This window comes from Mesocricetus auratus, unplaced genomic scaffold, assembly GCF_017639785.1.
Source record: "Mesocricetus auratus isolate SY011 unplaced genomic scaffold, BCM_Maur_2.0 Super-Scaffold_100003, whole genome shotgun sequence".
NCBI classification, from domain to species: Eukaryota; Metazoa; Chordata; class Mammalia; order Rodentia; family Cricetidae; genus Mesocricetus; species Mesocricetus auratus.
In genome coordinates, this window is record NW_024429188.1 from 4376340 (window position 1) to 4393891 (window position 17552).

Sequence of the window (17552 nt, forward strand, 5' to 3'; positions counted from 1 at the left end):
GGAATGGCTAGGGGGCGTTAAGGGGGAAGGCATAAAAGACAGCACACAGGAAGTCTCGGTCTCTTTTCCCGGAGTTCGGCTTCCGGTTCTGCAGCGGAAAACTACTTGGCTCACTTGTGCCACCAAAAGTCACAGGACACCTGGGTTCTAGGCTGCTGCCTAATGCAATGTCTGGGAACCAGGCGCTGCCGAAGCCAGGGTCTGGGGTGCCGTCTGGGGCTTCTGAAAACATCAAAGTCAATGCCAATGCCAAGGATCTAGGCTGCCACCTGTGGCCAAGTTGGTATCTGAGGATCTCCCTTACCACGGAGGTCAGACATCCCTACATGGGATGGGCCCAGGCTTCTGCTGTGAGCCAACTCTGTGTCTGTGGCCCAACAGCAGCCATGGTGTGGGTTGATGTCCCGTGTGTGGGTTGATATCCCGTGTGTGTGTTACCACAGGGTGTCATAAGAAACCTGGGTTGAAATCTAACGTCTGTGCTGAACCAGTCGAATACCTCAGTGGCACCTAGATAGCTGGCCCTGCTGGAATGCACAAAGTCACTGGTAGTGCAGAACCACAACCTCAGAATCTCCTTGACTCAGGGCAACAACAAAGTATTTGAGAGGAGTTTTATTGAGAGCCCAGTGGTGTTGGTGTGCCAGAAACCAGAACAGTGACTTGTTGTGATGAACATTTTGCAAGTGGGGCTCATTGGACAAAAGGAGTGTTCTTCAAGACTCCTGGCAGCTCCAGTTGTCACTAGGATGTTGGAAAAGGAGTGGGAAAGATGGAGGGGCCAGGAAGGAGTGTTGTTCTGTTTTTAATATATTTGTTGGGGGCATCTTGCAGGGGTGGGGGACAGATAGGCAGGGACTGGGAGGAGAGCAGTATTGGGCGCATAATGTGAAATTTCCAAAGAATCAATAAAGAATGATGTCTAAAATGACAATAATAATGTGTTTAAAATTGAAGATTTAAATCAATAAAATGAAAAGGTAAATTGCATAAATGGACTGTGATTCTTAATATTGTCAACTTGATTATAATGTCATGGGAAGGGTTCCTTCTCTGGGCATGCCTGTGAGAATGGGTTAATTAAGCTAATTGGGGTGAAAAATATGCCCACTATAAGAGGCCTGGTTTCCTGTTTGCAGAATCCTGGACTGTAGAAAAGAGAGGAAGCCAGCTGAGAGCATACACAGCATGTATCATGTGCTGATTGTGGCTGCAATGTGACTAGATACTTCAAGTTCCTATTACCTTAGAAGTCTGTTAATCCCAGCAGTAAGTTGCCTGGCATGATGAAGTGTATCCTTGAATTGTGAACCAAACAATTTTTTAAGTTGCCTTTGGGAAGGCTTTCTTTGTTTTGTTTTTTTGGTTTTATTTATTTATTTTGTATTTAATTTACAAACAAACTTGATTCACATGTCAATCTCAGCTGCATCTCCCTCCTCTCCTCCCCTGCCATCACCATCAAGCCCTCCAGTTCCCCACCCAATCTCCACTCTGATATACAGCGAGGATGAGGCCCTCAATGGTAGGTATGCAGAGTCTGTTATTTCATCCAGGGAAGGGCCTAGGCCCTCCTCCAAGAGTCAAGGCTGAGAAAGCATCCCTCATTGTGGGATGGGCACTCCAAGTCTATTTGTATACCAGGGATAAATACTACCCAAGGCCACATAGATTACCTAGGCTCCTAACTGACACCCACATTAATGGGGTCTGGGTCAGTCCCATGACTTCCACACAGCAATCAATCTGGGGTCCAATTCAACTGTTCAGTTCAGCAGATTCTATTGGTTAAACCAGCCAGCTCTAAACTCCTTTGCTCATAATTTCTCCCTTTCTGTAGCTGGATTCCAGCAGTTCAGTTCAGGGTTTAGCTGTGGGTGTCTGCCTCTGCTTCCATCAGTCTCTGGATGAAGGCAATGTTTCCCTGACGCTCTGGCAGTGGGATTGTCTGCTGGCTGATTCTTGTCTAAAATCCGTATATAAGTGAGTACATACCATGTTTCTCTTTTTGTGACTGGATTACCTCACTCAGTATGGTTTCTTCTAGTGCCATCCATTTGCCTGCACATTTCAAGATTCCATTGTATTTTTCCTCTGAATAGTACTCCATTGTGTAAATGTACCACATTTTCTCTATCCACTCTTCAGCTGTGGGGCATCTAGGTTGCTTCCAGGTTTTGGCTATTACAAATGATGCTGCTATGAACCTGATCTTTGACAAAGAATCTAAAATTACACAGTGGAATAAAGAAAGCTTCTTCAAAAAATGGTGCTGACATAACTCAAGGCTGACATGAAGAAGACTGCAGATAGATCCATGTCTATCACAATGCAGGAAACTTAAATCCAAATGGAGAGGCTTTCTAGCACAGCAATAGAAACAGAAACTAAGACACAAGGTGGCAGAGAAGTGGACTGTTGCTGTGATGAACCTAAGTGATTCTTTGGCCTCCCTCTCTAACGGTTCTGGGCAGAAACATGCAAGACTTTGGTACTTTGGACTAGGAAAGCTGTCCCATGCTGGAAGGAGAGGTTAATGGGCAATTTAAGAAATCTGAGAGACATGGAGACAATAGAAGCCAACTCATGAGGTTTCACAAGGAAAGCTATCATAGCATTTTGACCAAGAATCTGCCTTCAATCTCTCCATACTCTTATAGCCTGAAGGAAGCTAAATTTAAAGATAATAGCCAGTTAATTTTTGCAGAGCACAATTCAAGACAGGCAAGCATAGGCTGGATAGAGGGCTCAGCCGTTCGCAAAACTGATGGCCCTTCCAGAGCATCCGCACTCAATTTCCAGCACCCACATACTTGCTCACAACATCTACAGCTTCAGTCCCAGGGGATCCAGTGCCCTTTTCTGGCTTCCAAGGGCACCAGGCACACAAGTGTTGTACAGGAATACATGCAGGTAAAACACCATGCACAGAAACAAAGAAGTTTTTAAAACAGATAGTACTCAGGCTAGTGCTTCACTGAGACCATGGGAAATGACTTCTTAGGGCAAATCACAACTCCTTGGAGACTCCATCTTGTGATTATCATAGAACAATGTGAGGTGCACTCTCACCCTGAACTCTTGGGGAAGGGTCTAGGCCCTGCCCTATATGAAATGACAGACTATGGACACCCCCATGGAGGGCCTCACCCTCCCTGGGGGAATGAGGGGATAATGGGGGGGGATGGGGGGGAGGGCACGGGAGGAGGGGAGGGAAAGGGAGAGGGACCTTGTACTGACTTGTGAAGCAACCTTGTTTCTTATCCAAATTTAAAATGGAAAATAAAAAAAAATATTAATAAAAAAAAAAGATAAAAAGTCCAGGGAGAACACCTTCCTTTTTGTTCAAAACCAACAGCCTAAGAAAGAGTTTTCCCTTAAACTATAGCACTTCTGTTTTATCTTGTGTGTTGAAAATTAAGAAATCTCAGAGTTTTCCATATGTGGAACTGTTTGGGATGCCCACTCCACAACATTACAACTCCTCCTCCTCCTCCTCCTCCTCCTCCTCCTCCTCCTCCTCCTCCAACTCCTCCTCCTCCTCCTCCCACGGTTCAGGGAACACTGCAGAAGAGGGTGGATGAAAGACTCTACGATCTAAAAGTCAGGGAGGGCAGTCAATTATCAACACCTAAAATTGCATCCACAACACCCACGTCCTCCATATGATCTATCCTAGTCTTTATTCCAGCATATTTGATGGAGCAGTTCACAAGGCTGCTAGTCTGATTGATTAGCTACAGAGAGTTTAGAACTGTCTGGGGAGATAAAGATGGTTTTCTTCAGAGATAGGATCCATGGTAGGTTGTCCATAGTACAGTGGACAGCTCTACATCCATGTGCATATGGACAACAAATTGGCCTCAGTCGATTATATATGAAAACACATGAAGTTGGTAGGGATGTTAGAAGATAGACTCAGAAATGAAGGGAGGCGGTGCATATAAAAACAAAGATATACATGACTGAACGAAAAATAATTCAGATAATTCAAAGTAATGAAAAAAGGTGTTGGAACTGTTTATGGGGTCTTTTCAAGTTGGACTAAGTGGTTTTTATGCCATAAGATGGTTGTAGCCTATGAGGACGTAAGGGTGGAAGGCTATGAGTGTAGAGTGATGTCTTTGTGTGTCATGTTGGTAGGGGGTAGAGTTGTGTTAGCTAGAGTGGTCAGCTTGACAGTGGGGAAATCTGAGTACTTCATAGCGCTCATCTCTTTCTACTGGAGATGTTATGTCACGAGCTGCTCCAAACTCCTGCCATGATGGACCACAGTCTTCAAGGATGAGATGAGATAAACTCTCTCCCCCACTCCCACCCCAAGTTGCTTTCTTGTGGGTATTTATAACAGCAACAGGAAAAGAAACTAAGGCTAAGAAAGTAAACAGGATACTGTGAAATAACTGGTCTCTCAATAGTCAGACAACTGGAATCATGAAGATTGATTTTCCACTTCCTTGCATATGCATTTCAAAAATTGCATTCTTTGATATTTGGAGTCACATAAGCACATAAGTATGTATATGTAAAGATGTATGCTTTTATATAAATACATTGCATATATGAGTCATTTGCTTATATAACATATGACATATTTAATTATATGAAAATATGTACACATATATTTAAAGATAATCAGCAGCAAAAGTTATTCAAGTTACATAAAAATGATCTGAAAAACAATTCTAAAATACCAATAAAGTAAATGTTTTATGATATGGCAAAACCTGACACTATTTGTTTATTTGAAAGCATACATTAACAGTGACTAATCTCAGGTGTCTTTCTTTTTTTGACCAAGGATTTACATCTTGCAAGCTTATACATAAGATGTAAGAGTTGCAGCCATGGAGAGAATTTTTTTTTATTTGTCTCCACCTTAGGGTCAAATCTACCTGATGAGTTTATTTAGATGTTTTTCTTGGAAATACAGTCACTTATTTCCATTCAAAACTGACTGTTGATGGTAAGGGAAAATCAAAACACCAGCTTCCTTTGATTTGTTTTGACAAATACAATGTTGGACATTAAAGTATTCTTCACAAATGCACAGAAACGAAGAAAAGACGGACAGCCTTGGTTTGTGGTGGTACCAGACTCTTAAGATTTGTTTTCATTTTGTTGTCCGGCATCTTGATGGTACTCATAGAACAGCCTTCATATTAGATGAGTCATTCAATGTTTTCAAACTGCTCCTGTGGGGTAGTAATGATTACAGGTTTCCTCTGTTTGCTAATGATATAAAAAAGAAGTTGTAGAACAGGTATAAAGGGAAGCTTAAAATGGCTATTAAATTCCATTACACTTTTCTCCTCTTTATTTTCAAAGGTAATGATTTTATGACCAGTTGTCCTACTGAAAGTCAGTTTTCCATCAGAGTCAAAACATACAAAAGTTATTCAAAATACTACATTTCGTACTTGTTTTAAGAAAGCAGCAGCATCACAGTGCTGATGACATTGCTTGAAAATGGTATCAGGGTTGGTAAAGATGATAAGTAAAGGAAAGATAAATTTGCAACCTGACCACTTCCAGGAGTACGTGCCATCTCTGTAGATGGTCATTCCACATCTCATGCTATAATCTTTAAGTTCTTTCTCATTGATGGCTCTAGGCCCAATATTCCTGTGGTGCTGTACACGAAGCAAAGTCAGCCAATGTTGTTTATAAACAGGGACCAGCCATTCTAAAGGTATGAGGTGACCTTGCTCAAGAATAGTCGTGGAGGCCAGGTCACAGATGATATGCTGAAACCTCAGTTTCTTAAACCCTGGTTGAAATATTAGCCCTGCTTCACTTCCAAGAAAAGTGATGTTGTCAATACATTCCATGTGCCTGGAAAGCCAGCTGTTGGCATTAGCTAAGAGACATTTCACTGAACCTTTTCAGCGAGGGTTAAAATAAAGGAACATCCACGTTTTCAGGGTGGTATCTAGATCAATTTCCTTTTCCAACATGAGTAGGTCATATGATGAGACAAGTAGATACATGATCTTTATATCAGTTTCTCTGTAAAGTCTAACATTTGGGTGTATTGTCAAGTTGCAAAGAACCCAGTCAAAGCACTGTGACTTTATAGATATCAGTCTCTATGTTTCTGCTGTTATGTAGTATGAACACACGGTTTTCATATTAATGGTTTTCTTCATGGTCTCACTACATTGCTGAATTACCTTCTCTACCTGAAGCAGGCATGCTGCTGCCAGAACATAAGGAACTTGTTGGCGCTTCATTGGCAAGTCCTCGCCTCTGTACAATGAACCGAACATAAAATCCAAGGACCAGATGTCTATGTGCTGGTTGTTAATCTCCAGTTCAATAATATCACAGTGCGGTTCTTTCCAAGTATCTTTGAGCATATTAGCTGCCTAGAAAGCCAGATGGTGGCACTAGCTAAGAGACATTAGCTCGCCCCCAACCAGTCCCAACTGCTCCATTGTGCTTGCTACAGCCAGATGCGCAACTGGGACCAGCACTGCATTGAGGCTGCTGTGGCTCTGCCAAACTGGAGTCATCAGGTCTCCAGACTCGGCTGCTGCAATGTCCCATCGAAGAAATCTCCTAGAACCTCTAAAGGAGACTGTTGCAGAGGATTTTCACTCATGCCATTGATGGAGTGTGCCAGGAGAGCCTGGCCTCACTGCATTTCTCTAGCACAGTCTCAAATGCCACAGAAAAGGCAGGCCCTTATTCATTGTCTACCCGTGCCCTAGAGCAGAGGCCCTGCCCATTGCCAACATGCCATTTTAAAACTATGGCATGTGACCCAGCTTCTCGTCTTCCTCCTTCCCATTCCTTCCTCCCTCTTCTCTCCCTTCCCTGCTACCCAATTTCCTCCCTTCTCTCCTTTCTCGTTTCTTCTTTCCCTTTCCCCACTCTCCTTCTCCTTTCCTCTGCCCCCTCCTTTCTGTCTATGGTTTACAAAGGGGCACATATGTAGCTTTAGCTGAGCTCACTCAAAGTCAAGAACATCCTACCTCAGGTTTGTACGCTGAACTTTTTTCTGTAAAGATAGCAAGCAAGTTACACCCATCTTGATGTGTGTTAAAGACTGTATACATTCCAGCTCATAACCCATGGGGTACCATAGAACACTCAACTGTCATGCTGTGTTTTGGAGGCTCATGCCTTTAATCCCAGCACTTGTGATGAAGAGTCACGCGGGTCTCTGAGAGTTGAGGCCAGCCTGGTCTATAGAGCGAGTTCTACAACAGCCTGCAAGCAATACAGAGAAACTCTGTCTTGAAAAACAAAACAAAAGGAAAAACAAAAAATACTCAACTGCCAGTGGTGTTGAATGTAAGCACTTACCAGCAACTTTTAGCAATTTAAATGGTAGACATTCTTATTGCTTATTTTATTAGTCTTTTTGATTACTATACAAGACAAGTATTAATTTCCCACATGTGTTTGTATACTTAGATGAGTATTAATTTCAGATATGTGGTTGTATACATATGACCCAAATTTCTGTGTATGCTTTGCCTTTTCATATAAAAATTTAAAAACATTTTGTTGACATTGTAAGAGCAAGGTTTATTGGAGCCTCAGAAAAAGCTTTCTTAAGAATTTCGCTGTGTGGCACAAGGCTGATTCAGCTTTAGCCAAAGAACAATGAACAGTTCCAAGGAGTGCCCATCCTGTTCAAATTGACCATATCCGGATGGTCAGACAATGACTAATTTTGATAAATAACATCTTCTTTCACAACTGTTCTGTGGGCAACTATTAGTAACAATTTTGAAATTTCCCCAGGCCCCATAATCAATGAATCCAAAGGTTACCTACTCTTACCCAATTCTAGACAACCAAAGCACGTACCACCCTGCTTTCAGTTTTTTTTCCTTTATAAACCACTTACTATTCATGTCAGGCACAAAAATCCTGCAGCCGCTGTGACAGTTTGCTGGACAAGGTCCCTGCTGAGAGTCTTGTAACTTAACCATAAACCTTATGTGTTTGCATCACTGAGTGGGCTACTTGAGAGGTCTCTGTTTGGGCTCTCGAGAATTTGGTATAACAGACATAAGGTTCCTTATGAATCCAGGTGTTTCTCATATGTGCACATATATGCATGGTTTATGTTTTTGTTTTATTGAATTGCATTTACCTATTACATTTCTATGGGAATATTTACTAAAAATCGATTGTAATGCTTTAAAAGACAGTAAAATTTTATTACTTGTTTTTATGTATATGTGTAAAACCCCCTCATATCTGCAATAAGATAAATATTTTTCAATATTCCCTTGCTGAACTTTAATAGAAATAATGAGCTATTTTTCTGAATCTAAATAATAACTTTATATGCCATTGTAGATTCTCGTATTTAAAAATGACAGGGCATTTTACACAAGAGTATACTCATGGTAAGCCAGTTTTTTTTGAAACAGAAAATAATTCGCCTACATTCATGTACACATGGAGTAATACAACAAGATTTCCCGTAGATTGTCTTTGAATGTTGGCATGGTGAGTCCTGTCAGGCCCAAACCCTTACAGGACAGACCACATTGTGATTTTCATCCTTTTTACATGCAGACTGTGTGAATTGGGCTTCATTATCTATTTCAAGGTCCATCATGTCTTCACAAAGCACAGCAGTCTCATGGTGATATGCACGGACAATGACAAGGAAATACCCAAGGTTATTTTTACAGAAAAGCTTTTGTCAGTTTATCTGATGCCACAAAACCAGCAAGTGATGCAGTGCTTGTCAGACGTTCGTTATTTGTGAAATCAATAACTCGTATTTCAGCCCCACTTTCAAATATTAGGTTGCTTACCTTTTTATGATCTTTCCCTGGTATTAATAAATGTGGTTTTGCATTTCTTTCCCATTTTTCATTCATATGCCCACACCTCTTTCAGGTCTTACCTAATGATTCCTCTATTTTATTTATGTTTGGTTTGTTGGATATAAATATTTTGGGCTGTTAAGATTTCTGGAGGCCATTTTTTTCTCCTTCAGTCATGCCATACACAATTGCTATATATGTGGCTCTCACAGTACTTTGGGAATTAAAGTGTATTCCTCAAAGCTATTCTACCCTTTCCATTCAGAATCCAGCAGCCACTCTGATACGTTTTCCTTCATATGTGATGAGTATTATTCCTCTTATACCTTTCAATATACATTCTTAGCTGCGTAAACTTTATTTTTTATGTATGATACACATTGGGCATTTTCTTTTCTGGTCATCTCTGTTTGGTGTACAGTGTTTTCATTGTGTTTGGACGATTGTACCTATTATTAATTTGTGGAAGTTTTCTATAAACTAGTTGAAGATCTGGTCTATGTCATTGACTCACAGAGTTCCACCTGCCTCTGCTTCCCAAGTGCTGGAATTAAAAGTGTATGCCCCAAGAATAGTGCTGGCTACCTCTTGATTATGAGGCAACAGGAAGTAGATTGAGGCAGTGGGCATGGCTTGCTCATACAGGAGACCTGAAAGCCACACAGTGACATATTTCCACCAGTAAGGCCACATCTACTGGAACAAAGCCACACTTCTTAATATTGCCACTTCCCATGAGCTTATGGTGGGACAACTCCAATCACATTACCACACATGGGGTAGCAAGATAGGATCTTTAAACTTCTCAGAGTCTTTAGGTTATTCACAAAGGTCATACTGCTCCAGAGAATTTATATTACATTGGCTCAGCTTTTCTTTCCTCCATGGGTGCATTGCCAGCATGGACTGCTCAGCGGGGTAAGTAAGCTTCTAAATATTAATAAATGACTCATCTCTAGTGCACACAATATTGTATTTGACATAAAATCTCACGGAGTGGGCCAAGAATCCTAAAAGCCAATGAAAAAGAAACACCTTTGAGAAATTGTTACCTCCAAGAATACCCGTGGTATCTGATGGCACAGGGTTCTTGTGTAGCGTGCATTCTCATCCACTCACAACTTGGAATTGGTACGTTTCATGTTTATGCCTCAGTCTTCAAGAGGTACTAGAGTGTGCCTGTTATACTGTAACACGACTCCCACTATTCTTCAGCTTTGCATGTGCATCTATCTCTCCCTCTCAGTCAAGGTTAAGGAAAATTCCATTGTAGAGGTTGTAACCTGCAGGGCTTTAGGCTCTCTGATGTCCTGTCCCTGAGACTTCTCAGGGATCAATCCCCACAGTGCTCTACCTCCCTCCGTCAGCTCCAACCCTGCTGCCCTCCTGGGTGTTTCTCCTCACACATGCCAGGTCTTCTGTGGCCACTGAGCTTCAGCACCTGTCATCCCTCTACCTGGAATGCACATTCTCCTTGACTGCTGCTAAAGGGTCACTCTCACCACCTTCACGTTTTCATTCCAAATCTACAGGCTCCACAAGGACTTTCCTGTCCACTGTGTTTCTCTGAAAAGAGCATTCTCCCTGGAATTTCATTTCCTCACGACTAGCTTTGCTGTGCCTTATCTTATCACTTATCAGTATGACAACGCTTCGTATTAACTTATTAAATACCTGGCCAATACACACTCATGCACTACAAAGAAAGCTCCATGTTGATAAGATCTGTTCATCTGCTGCATCTGCTCACTGTTGTGTCCAGAACAGTGCCCACACAAAGTATTTGTGGGATCAAGGTAAAACAAGTGAACAGAGGATCTGTGGGATCAATTGCGTGAAATCAGACCAGTATCCCTGGGTCTGGCCCTAAAGCTACAAATGCAGCTCCCACCAGGGCATGCATGGGCTTGCATATTCAGTGAAGCTTGGCAACTGGAGGCATGTCCAAGTGAAACCTTTCCCAGGTTAAAATGATACAAACCCTTGCTCACACCAGGATGCTGCTTGCATTCTTTTTGGGACATGGGTTCTACTCCAAGTCGTTTTTGTGATATGAACTTACCAAAATTCTAACTGGATGCAGAACACAACAGAAAGAGAAACATCAACGAAAACATGGGGGTTAGCAGAAATGCTCCCTGGGGGACCTGCTGGTGCTGGCTGAGAAAAACCATGTGGTGTAGGAAGGAAAAGTAAAGCTGCCTGGTGAGGTATGCTTGTCTTGTGTCATTCTTGAGGCAGTGAGCCTACAGAGTCAATGCTTGCTAGGTGGTGAGCATCCTAGCAGATTTGACACCTTCTTTCAGTGTCTGGGAGATCCTCGCCTCCTCCAGGTGTGACCTCAGAAAGACCCCAGCAGCAGGTACCAGAAGCACTCTTATCTTCGGAGGCAATGGCTGAAGGAGGTGGCTGAACACATACAGTGTTCTCAGAGGGACTTCGGAAGGATAGAGAATGACAAGAGGGAGCAGAAGAGGAGGACACGGACACGTGTCCAGGACTCCACATTTGTGAGGACCTTTACTGCCATTGCCAGTTCTTCCTCCCGCAAACCACAGCCCTTCCATAGGGCAGTGTACAGCACAAGGAATTACTTAGGCAAAGCCACAATTCCCAGCCTTACCCAATCTCTTGGTGGTCATACCACCCTCTCCAAAAGGAGAGGTGCACACAACACATCTCCACTAGGGTTGGCTCTGAGTTTAAGTAGCAAGGGGGAGCTAGTTTGGATAGGAGGAACCTAGAAGGTGGCAGGTGCTACAGACTTTGTGGGGAATCTAACTGGAATGGAATGCCTAAGGAGGGCCAGATTCCCTTTGCCTGAACACTGAATGGAGCCACTTGTGGCTTCAGGCAGCTGTGACAGAGCATGGACTGCCAAGTTCTCTCTAGACCATGGGGACATGAGGTACAATCAACAGATGCCCCCTCCCCCAAGGAAGGCAAGGACTCTTCCAGCAAGAGGAAGGACGTTGACACGATTGATATTCCTGGCTTCACCAATGATTCATTTTCCCAAAGGAAGTACTTGCCCCTTGCCCAGAGCTAGCCTGCAACTCTCGCTAGTTTGCTGAGGCTTCAGATTGTGTCAGACTCTCTGAAAACAGACCAGTCTGATATGCAGGTACAAACTTGACTTTTGGCTCCATAGTCCCAGTAGTCCTTTGGAAAGGCCCTTCAGTGGCCCTCCAATGCTTGTACTTCATTTGCTAGGTAACCACTGGACAGACAGAGAGAAGAATGTGGATGCCTCAAAAAGCCATGCTTCCTGGAATTGCTCCTCCCACAGTCACCTCCTTTAGGTGTCTCTACCTCCTAGGCATGGATCCTCCTGGCTTCTCTAGTCCCAGAGCTGTCTCTCCTCAGGGTCCTACTTGCCAAGCAGACCTTGAGTCCCCTTACTGTGTACCTCTTTTACACTGATCTGTGTATTCTTCTAGCAAGTCCTTCTGTTTTCCGGAGCCAGAAGGTGCCGGAAAGTTCACTCTGTTTTCAGCTCCTCCCTTCCCAACCCATGTTTCTTCTTCCTTCACTCTGTCCCTCCCCTCATTCTGGTCTCTGTCTCATTCTGGCTCCCTTCCACCTCTACTAGGCAGTCACCTCCTGTCCCCTCCTCCACAGCCCATCTCCAGTTCCTTCTCCTCCTCCCCCCAAGAGCAGACCAGCTAAGTCCCATTGCATGCTTAGATGACTGATTATGATATGAGCTCACTTCTCTCACAGGCTGAATTGACAGCTGTTCCATCTTTCCCTGCTCCACCCACCGAACACTCCCAGCCTTTTCCACAATGCAAACTGCTGACAGACAGCACGCCATACCCACAGAAATGTGTATTTCTCAGGACATCCAACCATTAAGCCCATGGTGAGCTGCCAACACAATCAGAAGCAGCAGTCTCTGTGTGTCTAGAAAGTACAAATTTATTTCACAATGGAGTCATAACTTTGCCAATCAATGCGATTTTTTCACCAACTCATAAACATAGATGTGGAAATCATTTTCAAATTTTATAAAATATACGGAGGGTCTTGAATCAACTTTGTGGATTATCATACCAATTTTGTTGGTTCCATCTTTTTGGCTGTACACCACATATTTGCCTCTAATTTCAAGATCGAAGTTACGTGCAGGTTCTTCTACATGTGGCACAATGCTGAGGTTGCCTTCTTTAAAATCATCACCAAGTTGGTACATGTATAATATTGGTTCTTTTTCATAGGTAATATAAAACCAGGATTTCATGACCGACACCTGATCTAGAACCAGCCCTCTCCATAACTTGGAAATCCCATGTTCTCCCTCAAACCTGTGATCCACTGATTTGCCAATGATGGTATCAGCAAGGATGGGATCAGAAACTTCGGATGTGTCTACATTTTCTGGGTGAACTTCCAGGGACAATATCCTCTCATCTTTATAAAGTTCCAATCCATACACGCAATCGACATTATCATATTTGACCAGATATAGGGAGGGGTTGATAGCCATCTGATCTACAATGACTCCCTTCCAGTAGGTGACGCGCCACTCTTCTTTCCACTGGTGGGAAATTCTGCAGCCCACGATGCTATTTTTGGCAGAGGATGAAGATCGGCTCTTGGGTCTTTCCTGTGCAGCATTTGTTGAGATGGATTCTGCAACCTCGTTGGTGTTAGAGTCATCGTGTTCTTCAGTGGGCCTGTTGGATTGCCCTTCGATCCCTTGGTTCCAGGAATTCAGGGTGCTGGGTCCTGGGTCCATGGCTGGGGAGCGGAAAAAAGGAAGAGACCATTAGCTAAGGGGCCAAATGGCCAACTTCTCCTGTTCAGAAGCCTCAGCACCTGTGGTGGTCCCTAACTGCTCCCAAGAAGCCGGAGGACAAACCTGGCTGGGCACCTGCTGCTGTGCTGTGCTCCCCTAGCTTCCCTGGGCCCTATCTGGGTGGCAGATAACCAGGAGGATTAGGAATTCAGCTTCACCAGAAGTGGCCACTCTTGAGCCCATGGCCCCAGGCATGAACCTCTTTGAAGGAGGACAAGTGTGGCAAAGAGCCTCTCCTCTCTTCACCTTGCCTTTCACCTCAGTGTCCTTGCCTGGGGACCCAGGCTGCTTTCAGGTACTCACCTCCTGGCTCCTCTCTGCTCATTTCCGAATCTATGCCTTGCCCCTACAGCTGCCTGGGTCCTCCTCCCTGTGATCTCCATATGCCCAGTGCTACTCTGTTTGTACCATAGGCTGGTCCCTTCCCACATAACTCCTGCCTGGAGCCCACCTATGACCTAGTCTCCCCGAGCGTCTTGTGGTGGGGTTCCAGGACTCTGCACGCATGGATCCGGCAACCACCTCCCTTAAAATTCCTATGTGAGAATTCCCAGGTTAGGTAGGGCTCGCCAGAGCCCAGAGAGAGGAACTACCAGCCTGCCCGCTTGTCTGTCCACCAAGACTGTCCTGAATAGTGTCAGGGTACCCTATGGGAGCTTTGTTGGTGTCCTGCTGCTGGTGGCCTGGTGGGTATTTCTGCTGTCCTCTGGTGGAGGCAGCTGCACTGCCACCTGGGAGTTAACCAACTGTGCATCTCCCTTATTCTGAGTGTTTATTTGAGTCTTTTCTCATTTGTGCTTAATTTTGCAGGGCTTTTTTGTTTTGCTGCTGTGGTTGGTGGTTGTCTTTTGATTGCTTTTGTTTTGGTCTGGAGCACCTCTTGCATTTCTCTTATTTCCCTGTGTTCATTACTGTGAGTCCTGTTTCATCATCTTCTCTGGGCTTTCTCATACTGTTGCTTCAGGTACTTTTGTTTCTGAACTTCTTTAATTGTTTTGTCATATAGTAAGGTCCTAAGGTCCAAAGTGTATACACATTTCCTCCCAAAAAGTCAGGACCACTGACTTGTTCCAAAATTGCTTCTAAGTTTAGCTCAAACTGAAATATAGTAGAATTTCTGGTGGTTAGATAAAAGTCAGCATTCCTCAGGAACTAGTGAAACTTGTTTGTCAGCCCAAAAGCATCATTTCCATTGTCTCTGCCTGAGGGTCAAATGACTAGCTACTAACATATACTTCTGATTGCATATCAAAGCCCTTGCTGGCCCTCAGCCTGCTTTTGTACCTTTTCACACATATTTGTTAAACACCTTAAAGTCCAGGTCTAGATCCTGGCCCTTCTCACTTGCTCCCCTGTCCTAAACTCCCAGGCTGCTCCAGATCATGGGTTTCCCTTTTGTAACCCACATAACTTTTCCATGCCCTGCATTAGACATTGGCAATGTCCAGTCTTTTTCATTTTCTCATTATTCTGGATTCCTCCAGATGCCTCTGGATGTTCTTTATCTCTTACATACAATAAAAACTTCCATCCTTACCCTGGAACAGCCACCTTAGTAGTCTCTTTACTGTGCCCCTTGCTTACACTGTCCAATTCACACATAAACACAAAGTTCACAAAGTTTGGTCATAAATACCTTTCTGGAATAGATCATTGTGTGTATACACTCTGTGCATATATATAAATAGGCATTAATTAATGTATACTAATAATGATTTTTCCATATGATGATGAGGATATCCAGAGTCACATAATCCCAACTTTCAGCTCCGTTCAGTTACATTAAGCACAGGCATAGTTGTTTGTATAGCATATTGACAAGCACACCTGTTTACATGTTTCAAATTTCCTTTCTTTTTCTAGACAGGGTTTCTCTGTGTAACCTGGGCTGTTCTGGAACTCACTTCTGTAGACAAGACTGGCCTCAACTCATAGAGATCTGCCTGCTTAATTCCTTTTCACAAGTTGGAAGCTTAGCTTGGTTGGGTCCTGCCCTGTGGTTACCACTCCTATCATTCCATTTAATACCAGGCTTTGCTTTAAACTTTTTATCTCCTTGAGCACTGGACTTAGCTCCATTACACTTCCTGGTATCTCTTTTCTCTTCAATGTGTACACTTTGTAATTTTTCTTGTTTAGCTTGCTCCTTTCATTATAGACCTACATAAAAGTGAACACTAATAACCACAAAAGACAGTCAATACTAGCATGTCTTGAAATCTCTGTCAATGTTATATATCCAAAACTCTTCAATTTAACCTCAGGCAGAATCTTTTTAGACAAAGGCAGAAAGCAGTCATACTCTTCACCATCACAAGAACAGTGTCTAGGCCGTTTTTAAATATTCTTCAGTGTTCCTACTACTATGGCCCATTAAGCCCCACATAAAGCATTTGACTGTTTTCCTAATCCAAAGTCCCCAAGTCCAAATTATACCCACAGGCAACCTGGTATGCACTGTCACAGCAATACTCCACAGTCCTTCTGTCTTAGTGTTTCTATTGCTGTGAATAGACCCCATGACCTCTACAACTCTTACAAAAGAACACATTTAATTGGGGCTTGCTTACAGTTTCAGAGGTTTAGCTCATTATCCTCATAGCAGGGAGCAGGGTGACCTGCAGGCAGATATGGTAGCTGAGATTCCTACATTTGGATCTGAAGGCACCAGGAAGAGAGAGAACCATAGGCCTGGCTTGGGCTTCTGAAACCCCAAGGCCCAATGCCAGCAACACATTTCCTCCAATAAAGTCATACCAATCACAACAAGGCCATACCTACTTTTAGAGAATGCCATAAGCATTCTTATGTAAGAGACTATAGAGGCTATTCTTATTCAAATCACCACATAAACTATTTTAGTATTGTGGAATCATTACCATATCTATAGCTCATAGCTGACAAAACCTTCATTATGAAGTATATAACGGCACATAATAAATATATTATTGTTGATCTATCTTTAGTATGCAATAGAACAACAGACTTTTTCATTGTGTTTCGTGTATCTATATAATGATGTTTTGTCATTTTCATCCCCCATTCCATTCTCTTATTCTCCTTCTTCCACCAGAACCTCTCTTAATTGCCCCAGCTACCTTCATGAATTATTTTGTTTACAGCCAGTTTCTTATCCAAACGTGGGTGCAAGGCAACTTCTCAGGGAAAGGATAATATACCAATGTCTACACCACTTAAGAAAATGATAATCCCTTCTTCAACAAGAGTTATTTGCCAATAGTTAATGGACAGGAATGGGTTGGGGCATCTTGGTCCCTTCTCCATCCATGAGGAAATATTAATGCTTCTGGTCTTGTATAGATCTTGTGAAGAACAAGTCAATTCATGAGTGCAATGTTTTTCTGGTGTCTAGAAAACAGATTTTTGCTCTATATTGTCCCATCCTCTCACTTACCTTCTTCCATTCTCCTTTCTGTATGTTCCTTGCTCTTTAGAGGGGAAATAATAAGATGAACATTCCACCGTCAATTATTGGCATAATGATAAAGTAGAAATAAACTAGAGGAATACACAAAGGAAACATTTAAACATATTAATATAAGTAATGAAAACAAAAAAGTCAAATGTCAGTAAATTGAAATAATGTATATCTCCTCAGTAACAGGAATAATCAATACAACGAAGAGACAATACAGAGTGCAATAAAAATATCTATCAGGAAATAATTCATCTAAAAAATATATAGAAGATCACTAAATGAGTCATTATTAATTATTATTATTATCCCCAAATGAGTCATCTACAAACTAGTTGTTGTGAATATTCAGCAAGAAACCTGGGTATATAGTTTTCTCTATTGTATGCAGTCTTTGGTTACTCTAGAAATATATACATATGGGTGATGTAGCTACAATATACAGTAGTTCTATTTTAGTCTGTGAAGTGACCTATATATTGATATCCATAGTGGCTGCACTAGCATTCCCATCAGT

At 42.6% G+C, this 17552-nt stretch overlaps 1 protein-coding gene and 1 pseudogene across 1 annotated transcript; both read right to left on the bottom strand.

The window, feature by feature from the left end:
• Window positions 1-5212: 5212 nt before the first annotated feature.
• On the bottom strand, window positions 5213-8584 carry LOC121139912 (annotated as a pseudogene).
• A 4119-nt stretch (window positions 8585-12703) lies between these two features.
• On the bottom strand, window positions 12704-17115 carry LOC121139805 (spindlin-2-like). Its single transcript, XM_040743800.1, has 2 exons — window positions 17015-17115; window positions 12704-13541 (listed from the first exon to the last, which is right to left on the bottom strand). The coding sequence occupies exons 1-2, from the start codon at window positions 17022-17024 to the stop codon at window positions 12751-12753; spliced, it is 801 nt and encodes a 266-aa protein (XP_040599734.1). The 5' UTR covers window positions 17025-17115; the 3' UTR covers window positions 12704-12750.
• Window positions 17116-17552: the final 437 nt, after the last annotated feature.